This window comes from Macaca thibetana, chromosome 16 (assembly GCF_024542745.1).
Source record: "Macaca thibetana thibetana isolate TM-01 chromosome 16, ASM2454274v1, whole genome shotgun sequence".
Lineage (NCBI taxonomy): Eukaryota > Metazoa > Chordata > Mammalia > Primates > Cercopithecidae > Macaca > Macaca thibetana.
This window is the reverse complement of record NC_065593.1, coordinates 18,569,851-18,583,219: the sequence shown is the minus strand read 5'-3', so window position 1 is coordinate 18,583,219 and position 13,369 is coordinate 18,569,851. Positions and strand designations below refer to the sequence as shown.

General features: G+C 55.3%; 1 protein-coding gene across 1 annotated transcript in view; it reads right to left on the bottom strand.

Moving 5' to 3' along the window:
• Positions 1 to 845: 845 nt before the first annotated feature.
• Positions 846 to 13,369, bottom strand: part of LOC126939968 (coiled-coil domain-containing protein 92-like) — a 28,028-nt gene continuing 15,504 nt past the window's right edge. The window contains exons 2-4 of the mRNA XM_050765879.1: positions 13,069 to 13,221; positions 6,937 to 6,984; positions 846 to 1,496 (exon numbers count right to left, since the gene is read on the bottom strand). Of these exons, the coding sequence (XP_050621836.1) occupies positions 895 to 1,496; positions 6,937 to 6,984; positions 13,069 to 13,198 (780 nt within the window). The 5' untranslated portion in view covers positions 13,199 to 13,221 and the 3' untranslated portion in view covers positions 846 to 894. The remainder of the gene's footprint in view (positions 1,497 to 6,936; positions 6,985 to 13,068; positions 13,222 to 13,369) is intronic.

Sequence of the window (13,369 nt, the reverse complement as noted above, 5' to 3'; positions counted from 1 at the left end):
AGCTGATTAGGAAGCCGAGCAAAATTAGCACCAATAAACAGGACTAGGAAAACCCCTGGGGCTACCTCCTGCGGGGGAAGACAGCTCCTGCCTTCGGGAAGCCTGGCTGCCAGCAGGCCTGTCATCTCCCTTCCCCAGCACAGCTCCCAGTCCCCGCGTTCCCAGGGGGGTGGCGGACTCGGGAAGAGCTGAGCTGGAGACGGCTCTAGACCAAGTCCGGCCACCCAGGCGGTTCTGTAATCCTCTCCCAGGGCCCATGGATGCTACCTTCCAGAAGTTACGCTTCCATCAGGCGCACTTTTCCCACCAGGGGCTCTGGGAGGACATGTCTTCTAAAGTGTTCCGTGCTCACCTGCAAGGACCTATCGGCAGGGTCGGGGTGGGGGTAGAAGGACCAGCCCCTAGCCCGGGCCTCTCCTGGAGAGGAAGGCTTGGTGGGAAGGGCGTCGGCCTGGGGGTGGGGGAGGCGGGGGGAGCTGGGGGGCCTGGGGCGTCAATGCCACTCTGCGCACCTTTCCGTAGGCCAGCCCAGCCCTCCCCACCCCACCAAGGATTGTCGGCTTTCCCGGGGCAGGGCGTGGCCGCCGTCCCTCCTGTCTCGCTGGCAGGTGGGACCAGGCCAGGATCGGGACTGCGAGTCCTCTCGGTAGAGAAGGTGCCCCGCTCGGCCCCGCGGAGGAGCTCTCGCGCGAGGAGAAGGCTCGAAGCTTTGGAAACGTCGGGAAGTACAAAAGGCTGGCGGTTCGGGGGTTTGGGGGAAGCCGGAGCTGCTTCGCCCCGCTTCCTGGAGGAGGGGCGGCTGTCCTCCGCCCCCTGGACCTGTCTGCGGGGCCCAAGCTGCGTCCCTGGCTGGCCCTCCCCGTCCGCCCCGCTTCACCCAGGCCAGCCCCGCGCCTACTCCGGGTCCCCGGGCGCGCTGGGCGGGCAGGGCGGGCTGGGCGCGGGCTGCGGGCCGGCCCGGTCCGGGGGCTCCTGCGGAGGCGGCTGGCGCGGGCTGCGGACGCTGGGCCGCAGCGGCCTCCGCGCGCTGCGGAGGAAGAGCGCGGGGTCGGGCATCGGGTCGGTGTCGTCCAGGGCGCCGGCCCCGCGGTCCCAGGCGGCCCAGTCCCGGCCGGGGCCCTTGGCGGCGGCCTCGTGGGCAGCAGGCGGGCGGCGGGCCCGCGGTGCGCGGCGGCGTAGCCGGGGCTCGGCTGCGGCGCCGGGGCCCGGACGCGGGGCCTGCAGTCTCTGGCGCGCCGCGTGCAGCTGGCAGGAGAGGTAGGCGGCCGCCTCGGTGTGCTTCTGCAGCTCGGTGCCCAGCACGGTGGCGCGGTGGCTGCGGCGGCGCAGCTCCTCCAGGAAGCGGCGCTCCTCGGTGCGCAGGCTGCAGCGCAGCGCGGACACCAGAGCCTCGCGCTGTGCCACCTCCCGCCGCAGCTCCGCGTTGGCCGCGGCCCGCGCCTCCAGCTGCGACTCTAGCGCGCGGCACTTGCTCTCCAGCTCCCGTGACGCCGCCTCTGGAACGGAGCAGAGGCCAGAGGTGACGTTCTCCACCTGGCTTGGAACAGAACCTGCACGGCTCAGCCCTCCGAGTAACAAACCCCCCAGGCCGGGCGCAGGGGCTCACTTCTGCAATGCCAGCACTTTGGGAGTTCGAGGTGAGCGGATCACTTGAGGTCAGGAGTTTGAGACCAGCCTGGCCAACATGGTGAAACCCCGTCTGTACTAAAAATACAAAAATTAGCCGGGCATGGTGGTGGTGGGCGCCTGTAATCCCAGCTACTCGGGAGGCTGAGACAGGAGACTCGCTTGAACCCGGGAGGCGGAGGTTGCAGTGAGCTGAGATCGCGCCACTGCACTCCAGCCTGGGTGACAAAGCGAGATTCCGTCTCAATAAGCAAAGAAAAAACCAAATGGAAGCCCCACTCCTCCCCCTGTCCCCACCTACACATCCTACCGCGCTGCCCCTCCTTCCCCACGCGTCAGCTCAGTGGCCTGCCTTGTTCCGCCCTCCTACCTGTTCTACACTCTGTTTGGCCTCGCCTCTAATTCTTCAGGTTTCAGCGTAAGTGCAAACCCATCCCTGGCCCTTTATTCATTCCACAGATAATTTGTGGAGCCCTGACTTGGTGCACTGTGTTAGGTATTGGAGATAGGGCTCATAATAAAACGGTCTCCGTGAAGCTTACCGCATAGTGGGAGAGACATAATAAATAATCACAAATAAGTGTGAGGTTGCAAATGTGATGTGGAAAGTCAATGCTGTGACTGTAACTGGAGAATGTGACCTAATCAGGGAAGTCTTCCCAGCAGAAGAGACTTGAGCTAAGATCCGAAGGATAAACAGTAGTTACGTAGTGAAGACAGGAGAGAAGGATGCTGCAGACGGAGGGAACAGCTTGTGTAAAAGCCCAGAGAGCAAGAGACGGAAAGAGCTGCGAGTGTGCACAGGAAGGGAGTCAGTGTCCTTGTTTCCTCCATAGGGCATTTCTCACATGTCTTTTTTTTTTTTTTTTTGAGACGGAGTCACTCTTGCCCGGGCTGGAGTGCAGTGGCGTGATCTCGGCTCACTGCAGCTCTGCCTCCTGGGTTTAAGTGATTCTCCTGCCTCAGCCTTCTGAGTAGCTGGGACTACAGGCACCTGCCACCACACCCGGCTAATTTATTTTTTTATTTTTAGAGACAGGGTTTCATCATATTGGCCTGGCTGGTCTCCAACTCCTGACCTTGTGATCCGCCTGCCTCGGCCTCCCAAAGTGCTGGGATTACAGGCGTGAGCCACCATGCCCGGCCTTTTTTTTTTTTTTTGAGATAGAGTCTCCCTCTGTTGCCAGGCTGGTGGGCAGTGGCATAGCTCACTGCAGCCTCTATCACTGGGCTCAAGTAATTCTCCCACCTCAGCCTTCCCAGGAGCTGGGACCACAGGCATGCACATTTTTTGTAGAGATGAGGGTTTGCCATGTTGCCTGGGCTGGTCTCGAACTCCTGGGTTCAGGCAGTCCTCCTGCCTCAGCCTCACAAAGTGTTGGGATTATGGGTTTGAGTCACCCTGCCTGGCCACATGTTTGTCATTTTTTGTTTACTTGTTTATTGTTGGCCTTTGCCACTGCAGCAGGTTGGAGAGACATTGGAACCACCCAGAGAGCTTTAAAAAATGCTGTTTCCTGGGCACTACGAAAGACCAATTGAACCAGCATCCCTGGAGGTGGACCTGGGAACTGGTGTTGCTCAAATCTTCCCCGGGTGGTTCTCGTGTGCAGTGTGAGTTGAGGACCCCTGCCTCCTGGAAGCTCTATCTCAGCAGGACCATATCCTAGGACTTGGCCCAGGTGAGTGTAGGGACATAGGCAGCCGAAGGTGGCAAAAAGTAACCCTGAAAAGATGAAAATCACCAAGTGATAAGAGGACAAAGAGGGCCGGGTACAGTGGCTCATGCCCGTAATCCCAGCATCTGGGAGGCCAAGGTGGGTGGATCACGAGGTCAGGAGTTCGAGACCAGCCTGGTGAGCATAGCGAAACCCCGTCTCTACTAAAAATACAAAAATTAGCTGGGTATGGTAGCGTGCGCCTATAATCCCAGCTACTTGGGAGGCTGAACTAGGAGAATTGGTTGACCCTGGCAGGTGGAGGTTGTAGTGAGCTGAGATTGTGCCACTGCACTCCAGCTGGGGCGACAGAGCGAGACTCCGTCTCAAAAAAAAAAAAAAAAAAAAAGGCCGGGCGCGGTGGCTCACGCCTGTAATCCTAGCACTTTGGGAGGCCGAGACGGGCGGATCACGAGGTCAGGAGATCGAGACCATCTTGGCTAACACGGTGAAACCCCGTCTCTACTAAAGAGAAGTACAAAAAAACTAGCCGGGCGAGGTGGTGGGCGCCTGTAGTCCCAGCTACTCGGGAGGCTGAGGCGGGAGAATGGCGTAAACCCGGGAGGCGGAGCTTGCAGTGAGCGGAGATCCGGCCACTGCACTCCAGCCTGGGCGACAGAGCGAGACTCCCTCTCAAAAAAAAAAAAAAAAAAAAGCACAAAGAAAGTTCTTAAGCCCAGTAGGTTAGCACGCTCATCCCAGTGACTCAGGGGAGGGCTGAGGCAGGAGGATCTCTCGAGCCCAGGAGTACAAAGCTGCAGTGAGCTATGATTGTGCTACTGCACACTATGGCCTGGACAACAGAGCAAGACCCTGTCTCTAAAAAAAGAAAGCGTTCTCAAAGCCCATTGAAAGAGAAGATAGGCCAGGCACAGTGGCTCACACCTGTAATCCTAGCACTTTGGGAGGCTGAGGGGGGCAAATTGCTTAAGCTCAGGAGACCAGCCTGGGTGACATGGTGAAACCCCATCTCTACAAAAAAGCTGGGTGTGGTGGCACGTGTTTGTCATACCAGCTAATCTCGAGGTTGAGGTGGAAGGATCTCTTGAGCCTGCCTAGGAGGCAGAGGTTGCAGTGAGTAGAGATGGCGCCACGGCACGCCAGCCTGGGTGACAGAGTATGAGACCCTGTCTCAAAAACAAACAAAAAAAAAGATAAAAACGAAGACACTGGGGCAGTGGCTTGGGCCCAGGTGATCTCAAAAGCCCTTTCAGACAAAGGACAGTAAGTGGGGTGAAAGTGGCTGTTACAGAACTGTCCTAATCTAGTGTCTGGGATGTGTGCTGCCTTCCTCCAGCCACCTAGGCACCAAGAGGTTGCCCGTCGTTGTCCTCTACAGTGGGCAGAATTAGTCCAAGTTCGTAAGTGTCTAGATGATCCCTAGCTGATCTTCATGCACGAATACATAAAGCAAGTTCTAGGGTCCCTAACATCATAGCTTAAACGTCCAGCCTATAGCACTTCATCTATAACCAACACATCAATATGGAAGAGACTCTGTTCTTAAGAACTCTTCTGGCCAAGAAAGAGTATTTTTATGATTCCTTTTAACATTTTTTTAATTTTTTGTTTTGTTTTGTTTTGTTTGAGACGGAGTCTCGCTCCGTCGCCCAGGCTGGAGTGCAGTGGCGCCATCTCGGCTCACAGCAAGCTCCGCCTCCCAGGTTCACGCCATTCTCCTGCCTCAGCCTCCCGAGCAGCTGGGACTATAGGTGCCCGCCACCACGCCTGGCTAATTTTGTGTATTTTTTAGTAGAGACGAGATTTCACGATGTTAGCTGGGATGGTCTCGATCTCCTGACCTCGTGATCCCCACCTCGGCCTCCCAAAGTGCTGGGATTACAGGAGTGAGCCATCGCACCTGGCCTTTTAAAATATTTTATTTAATTAATTAATTAATTTATTTATTTTATTTTATTTTATTTTTGTTGAGATGGAGTCTCGCTCTGTCGCCCAGGCTGGAGTGCAGTGGCTGGATCTCAGCTCACTGCAAGCTCCGCCTCCCGGGTTCACGCCATTCTCCTGCCTCAGCCTCCTGAGTAGCTGGGACTACAGGCACCCGCCACCTCGCCCGGCTAGTTTTTTGTATTTTTTTAGTAGAGACGGGGTTTCACTGTGTTAGCCAGGATGGTCTTGATCTCCTGACCTCGTGATCCGCCCATCTCGGCCTCCCAAAGTGCTGGGATTACAGGCTTGAGCCACCGCGCCCGGCCTTAAAATATTTTTTTTTAAATGGTAGAGACAGAGTCTCACTATTTTGTCCAGGCTGGTCTTGAACTCCTGGGCTCAAGTGATTATATCCTACCTTGGTCTCCTAAAGTCTTGGGATTACAGGCGTGAGCTACCGCACTTGGCCTTGTGATTCATTTTTAATTAAATACTGTGTCCTGGCTAGGCTCAGTGGCTCACGCCTGTAATTCTAGCACTTTGCGAGGCTGAGGTGGGTGGATCACCTGAGGTCAGGAGTTTGAGACCAGCCTGGCCAACATGGTGAAACCCCATCTCTACTAAAAAATACAAAAAAATTAGACGGTGTGTGGTGGTGTGCACCTGTAGTCTCAGCTACTTGGGAGGCTGCAGCAGGAGAATCACTTGAACCCAGGAGGTGGAGGTTGCAGTCAGCCAAGATCGTGCCACTGCACTCCAGCCTGGGCGACAGAGCGAGACTCTGTCTCAAAAAAAAAAAAAAAAAAAAAATTAGTTACTCTGTCCCTCCAAGTCAGGTAATACGTCTTGTACTTCAGAGACAATGGGTAACACTCAGTTCTAGTTCTGTGGTCTTATAATCTGATGATAAAGATCTCAACAATGCAATTAAAAAAATTGATTGTGGGGCAAAAACATGACAAAATTTAGCATCTTTTTTTTTTTTTTTTTTTTTGAGACGGAGTCTCACTCTGTCGCCCAGGCTGGAGTGCAGTGGCTGGATCTCAGCTCACTGCAAGCTCCGCCTCCCGGGTTCCCGCCATTCTCCTGCCTCAGCCTCCCGAGTAGCTGGGACTACAGGCGCCCGCCACCTCGCCCGGCTAGTTTTTTGTATTTTTTGGTAGAGACAGGGTTTCACCGTGTTAGCCAGGATGGTCTTGATCTCCTAACCTCGTGATCCGCCCGTCTCGGCCTCCCAAAGTGCTGGGATTACAGGCTTGAGCCACTGCGCCCGGCCACAGTTCAGTGAATCTTGACACTGACCATGTGATCACTTGTGCAAGGATGGGAAGGACTGGGGAGGTGGGTCACAGCAAGGAATTAAGCAGGCTAAGGGGAAGTAAAGCCACATTACCATCTCCTTCCTGCTTTCCTTTCCTCACTTTGGACAGAAACATGGATACAGGGTACTATGTGTGGTGTTGCAGGTTGTTCACTGCACAAGGTCATCCAACTGAGGTGGTGCAGGTTGTTCACTGCACAAGGCATTTCACAGTGTCATCCACTGGGCAAGTGTGGCTGACATCCTGCACTCTGCTCACAAGCCAAGGAGTGACTGTCCCCAAGTCTAGGCTGGGCACAGAGAAGGCTTGGGTCCTACTAAGAGCTGGGAAAAACTCCAGTGTTGGGCCCCACGACACTTCCCCACCAGTGGTCCTTCTCTTACCTTGCTGGTGAGATTGGGCCTCTCTCATTTCCAGGTCATGGGTCAGTTCTGGGGGGAAAGAAAAGAAAAGGCAGTTTGTGTGTGTGTGTGTGTGTGTGAGACAGAGAAATCATGGAATAACAGCTCAGTAAGAGTGGCAACGAGGATCTTTAGAAGCCACTCCCGTACTATTTTACCACAACCTTGCTGGGGGAAGAGATGAAGAGATGTGTCCTGGGCATAGCCTGAACCTGGCCAGCTTGACTCCAACCTCCGAAATCTTCCCAGCTCAAGCTTTACGCCTGGGTTTGGAATTTAGTTCACCCCTCGTGAGACTGAGGAGCCTGGCTTGTTTTGGGGCTGGGGGACTATCTGCCCTTCCTGGGGTGATATGCCAGCCAATCAGAGCAGTTCTGGAGGACCCTTGCTGTGCAGGGCTTTGACCCTTTTGTGTTTAGCTGATGGCTGCTGGAGTGTGCAGAACTGCTTGGCGGCACTGGAGGCAGGCTCAGGGCACTGGCTACTTACCCGTCTGGACACTTGCTTTTCGCTATTTTGACAGCCAGTACCGTCGAGCCTGTGTTACTATCTGAACATCAGCGCTGCCCCTTCCCAAGCCCCAGTTCCACCATATTCCCCAAGGCAGGGAGAGGGGCTTCGAGGAGGACAGTGCCGTCTAGTGATGGGGGCCTGGATTGGCATTGAGGCGATGGGGCGGGCAGGCTAGGAGCCACTCAAGGGCACTGGTGCAGGAGCAGTTTCCTCCTGGGTGCTGCAGCCCAGCCGTCACCCCTCTGCCTGCCTGTTCCCCCCAGGCTCCATTCCTTAGTGCCCCCCAAACTCCACTTCTCAGCTCAGGTGAGTCTGATAATTTTTCCAGCCCCACCCTCACTCCCCCAACTCCACCAGGGCTCAAGAACTGGTACAAGGGCAGAAGGAAGCCAGAAGCCACAGCTGCCTGTGATGCAGACTGACTCAGGGGCACCTGTGTGCACCCGCAGGGACACAGTCCGGTGCCCACGGGGAGGAGGTGTGAACCGGGGGACGGGGGAGGAAGGCGGTGCATCTCTGGGACTACCACCCAGCAGCGCCTTCAGGGGCCTCGTGACCCCTCTGCCCCTCCTCCTCACTGCCCTCACCGGCTCTGCCAGAGACCCAGGGCTGTGCCAGAGGTGCCTTCTCTGGGGAGGCTGGTTGTTGCTAGGAGACAGGCAGCTCAGGGTGCCTGAGCCTTCTGCTGTGACCAGAGTCTGAACCTGTTCCCTGGGGCCCCTGTGAGGACTCTGATGCCTCCACCTCCAGGGCTTCCTGAGACCAACTTGGTCCCTCCTCCAGGGCCTTGTGATATAGCCCAGGGACCTTAGCCTAATTTCAGCGATTTGGGAGCGGAGATACCTTGGCTCTGCCGTTAACTCCCTGTGAGTGGTTTCTCTTCAGCCTTTAAACACAGGACTTGGGGGTAGTGTGATAAAAATCTCAGCTGGGCTACAGATGAGCATGGTGTGAGGTCAGATATGCTGTGTGACCTTGGGCCAGTAACGGCACTTCTCTGAGCCTCAGTTTTCTCATCTGGAGAATGGGGGCACAATAGCACCTCTTCTCCAAGGGACTGTCCAAGGATTAAATGAGAAAAAATAAACAGGCTTGGCCAAGGGCTGAGTTGGTGCTGAACGCCTGTGAGTAGTTCTTGTCATCAGTCAGGCTGCTTCGCCACCCCAGAACACACCCACCTCTCAAACCCTTCATTCTGAGTCCTCACCCATCCTCAGCCAGCTCCCTGGGCAGCCTGTCCCTTAGGCTCCTACACCGGCCTCTCCCCTCTCCCAACCCCCTCCCAGCCCTGGGTCCCTCTTTAATCTCCTTCCCCTTATCTTCTCCATTCTCATCACCTCCTCCTTGGGGGAAAGGCCTTATTCAGTCATTTCAGCCTCGAGTGGCTGCTCTGGCCTGGCCCAGTTATTTTTATCTCCTTAATCGATAACCAAGAAGTGGCCGGGCGCGGTGGCTCACGCCTGTAATCCCAGCACTTTGGGAGGCCAAGGTGGGCAGATCATCTGAGGTCAGGAGTTCCAGACCAACCTGGTCAACATGGCGAAACCCCATCTCTAATAAAAATACAACAATTATCCAGACGTGGTGGCGTGCACCTGTAATCGCAGCTACTTGGGAGGCTGAGGCAGGAGAATTGCTTGAACCTGGGAGGCAGAGGTTGCAGTGAGCTGAGATCATGTCACTGCACTCCAGCCTGGGCGACAGAGCAAGACTCTGTCTCAAAAATGAAAAATAATAGTAATAAAAAAAAAAAAAACACAAGAGGTTTCAGGCCCATACCCATCTGAGAAGGGTGGTGTGGGTGAGGGCACTCTGTTCCTGCCTGCTCCACATATCTGGCCTGTGTCCTAAAAGGAAGGGACCATAAGTTCTCAGAATTGGGGCAAAAGAGAAAGAAATGAGAGGAGTTGCTATGGCGTCTTAGGGTTTCCTCTTAATTGTGTTATTGCAGTGAAAAGGTGGCATCAGGCAGGGGTGAGGTACTTGGGCCATTCTTGTCCCCGACGCTGGCCTCTGCTCCCATCCAGTCTTCAGGGGAGATTAGTTTTTTTTTTTTGTTTTTTGTTTTTTTTTTTTGAGACGGAGTCTCGCTCTGTCGCCCAGACTGGAGTGCAGTGGCGCGATCTCGGCTCACTGCAAGCTCCGCCTCCCGGGTTCACGCCATTCTCCTGCCTCAGCCTCCCGAGTAGCTGGGACTACAGGCGCCCGCCACCGCGCCCGGCTAATTTCTTTTTGTATTTTTAGTAGAGACGGGGTTTCACCGTGTTAGCCAGGATGGTCTCGATCTCCTGACCTCGTGATCCGCCCGCCTCGGCCTCCCAAAGTGCTGGGATTACAGGCTTGAGCCACCGCGCCCGGCCTTCAGGGGAGATTAGAATGTGCGGCTGACCCTGTCTGTGGAGCCTTTGGAAGCTGCGATGGCTGAGTCAGGACCACTGGCGTCTTTGTCTTTTTTTTTTTTTTTTGAGACGGAGTCTCGCTCTGCCGCCCAGGCTGGAGTGCAGTGGCGGGATCTCAGCTCATTGCAAGCTCCACCTCCCAGGTTTACACCATTCTCCTGCCTCAGCTTCCCGAGTAGCTGGGACTACAGGCGCCCACCACCTCGCCCATCTAGTTTTTTTTGTATTTTTTAGTAGAGATGGGGTTTCACCAGGTTAGCCAGGATGGTCTCGATCTCCTGGCCTCGTGATCCGCCCGTCTCAGTTTTTTTTTTTTGGGACAGAGTTTCACTCTTGTTGCCCAGGGTGGAGTACAATCGCGCGATCTCGGCTCACCACATCCTCCGCCTCCCAGGTTCAATCGATTCTCCTGCCTCAGCCTCCCGAGTAGCTGGGATTCCAGGCACCCGCCGCCACGCCTGGCTAATTTTGTATTTTTAGTAGAGACGGGGTTTCTCCATATTGGTCAGGCTGGTCTTGAACTCCTGACCTCAGGTGATCTGCCCGCCTCAGCCTCCCAAAGTGCTGAGATTACAGGTGTGAGCCAGTGTGCCCGGCAGGACTATTGGTTTCTCATGTCACAGTGTGGGAAGTCAGGTGGACCACTCAGATCGTTTGGGACTCAGAGGTTTCCCTGGGCAGTGGGGAGCTCCCAGGAGCAGGTGCTGGAAGGGAAGTTGAAGTCTGAGCATCTTGGGGAGAGAATGTCCAGAAAGCTGCGGAGGCATGTAGGGGTGTGAGTCTGGAGCTCCGGGTTCTCATCTTCCCTCCACCACTGACACATTGTGTGACTCTTTCTCTGGGCCTTGGTTTACCTAAGTAGGTACGACGAAGAGGCCAGGCCCTCCCAGCTGAGACGGTCTGTGAGTCACTGGCTCCAAAGTGTGCATGTGGAGACGCGGCCTCAGTGAGCACTCGGGCCAGAGCCAAGCCTCTGAGAGGCCCAGGCAGCTGAGGCCCCAAGTCCAAGAGCAGAGGCCAGGCCTGGGATTTCACTTCATCCTTGGTGCCTGCCTCTGCTCTGCTCACAAATCCATTCAGCAGGCAAGTGCTTTCCTTCAACCTCCCTCCCACGGGTCGTCCCCATTCTACCCCTCTTCATCCATCCCCTGGAACATTCATCACCTCTGCTGGTCTCCCTCCCTCCCTCTCCCACCAATTCAGCTTCCATACAACTGCCAGACTGAGTTCCTTTTTTTTTTTTTTTTTTTTTGAGACGGAGTCTCACTCTGTCGCCCAGGCTGGAGTGCAGTGGCCGGATCTCAGCTCACTGCAAGCTCCGCCTCCCGGGTTTACGCCATTCTCCTGCCTCAGCCTCCCGAGTAGCTGGGACTACAGGCGCCCACCATCATGCCCGGCAAATTATTTTTTTGTATTTTTTAGTAGAGACGGGGTTTCACCAGGTTAGCCAGGATGGTCTTGATCTCCTGACCTTGTGATCCGCCCGCCTCGGCCTCCCAAAGTGCTGGGATTACAGGCTTGAGCCACCGCGCCCGGCCTGTTTTTGTTTTAGACGGAGTCTCACTCTGTAGCCCAGGCTGCAGTGCAATGGCATGATCTCGGCTCACTGCAACCTCTACCTCCTGGGTTCAAGCAATTCTCCTGCCTCAGCCTTCTGAGTAGCTGGGATTACAGGCGCGCACCCCCACGCCTGGCTAATTTTTTTGTATTTTTAGTAGAGATGGGGTTTTGCCATGTTGGCCAGGCTGGTCTTGAACTCCTGACCTCAGGTGATCCACCCACCTCAGCCTCCCAAAGTGCTGGGATTACAGGCATCAGCCACCACACCCGGCCCAGACTGAGTTTCTTAATGCAGGATAATGCTGGTCAGGCAGCTGCTCGAAAACTTTCTGTGGCTACCCACTACCCAGGAGGACTCCTTGGCGGTCATGGTGTTTGTCAAGGTCTTCCACACTTTGGCTCCAGCTGGATTTCTTTTCTTTCTTTCTTTTTTTGAGATGGAGTCTTGCTCTGTTGCCCAGGCTGGAGTGCAGTGGCGCAATCTTGGCTCACTGCAACCTCCACCTCCTGGGTTCAAACAATTCTCCAGTCTCAGCCTCCTTAGTAACTGGGATTACAGGCATGCGCCACCACACTGGGCTAATTTTTGTATTAGGAGAGACAGTGTTTCTCCATGTTGGCCAGGCTGCTCTCAAACTTCTGACCTCAGATGATCCACCCCCCTCCGCCTCCCAAACTGCTGGGATTATAGGTGTGAGCCACCACGCCCAGCCTCCAGCTGAATTTCTTATCAGTCTCCTTTAAGTACTACTTTATCAACTGGAACCTTCCATGAGCTTTTGGATTCCGAGCTTCTGGCCTTTGCCGTGCTCTTCCCTTCATCTGGAATGTTCTCTTTACTCCTTTCCCATGTGATATCTCGGCATGTCCACATGTTATGCAGCCTCCAGGGAGTTGAAGCACCTCTCCTCTGGGGAGCCTCGGATGCTGGACCTCCTCCTTCAGCACCTGCTCCTCAAGCTGGACATGCTCCTGCCCATGAGCTCCTGCTTGATTTCTGCTCTACCTTAATATCACTAGTTGACCTGTTTGTCTCCCTAGCTAGACCGAGGGCTGGGAGTTGCTTGGTGAATGGTGACTTGGAAAGGGTGAGAACCTCTGGGAATTGGTTCCTAGGAGTCCTCCACTACCTAACCAGAGCTTTTTTTTTTTTTTTTTTTTGAGACGGAGTCTTGCTCTGTCGCCCAGGCTGGAGTGCAGTGGCGCGATCTCAGCTTACTACAACCTCTGCCTCAGCCTCCTGAGTAGCTGGGACTACAGGCGCCCGCCACCATACCTGGTTAATTTTTTGTATTTTAGTAGAGATGGGATTCACCGTGTCGTCCAGGATGGTCTCGATCTCCTGACCTCATGATCCGCCCACCTCAGCCTCCCAAAGTGCTGGGATTACAGGCGTGAGCCACCGTACCCGGCCCTAACCAGAGCTTTTTGCCCTGAAACTCTCAGGTGTTTCTAGAACTTTTCCAACTTCTCTGTCCATCTCACCTCCCCAAGTCCCAGTTTCCTTATTCAAAGAAAGAGGCAGCGGAATTGGTGCAGTGTGAGGCTCACGGGGGCTGTTGGTGGGCACAGCCCAGAGACCGTGGTTGTGATGATGACAGTGACCCCTCCCCACCCGTTTGGCCGCCTCTCCCGGCCTCACCTGAGCAGCGTTTCTGCAGCCTCAGGATCTCCAGGTGCAGGTCTCGCAGCAGGGCCATCTGCTCCTTTTTCAGGAAGCTGATGTGGCGTTGCACGCTCTGGATCTGATGCTCCAGGGACACGGTATCCATGGCAACCCAGGCCTGGGCCCCACCTAGGGAGGACGACAAGGTGAACCCACCTCTTCTGAGCCCATCTGCGCTGCCCGCCCTCAGCTCTTTCACCGTCTCCACCGCTCTGGGTCCTGTTGCCACCAGGAAGATGATTCTGCCACTGCTGTCACCTCCCCACTATTCCCTCAT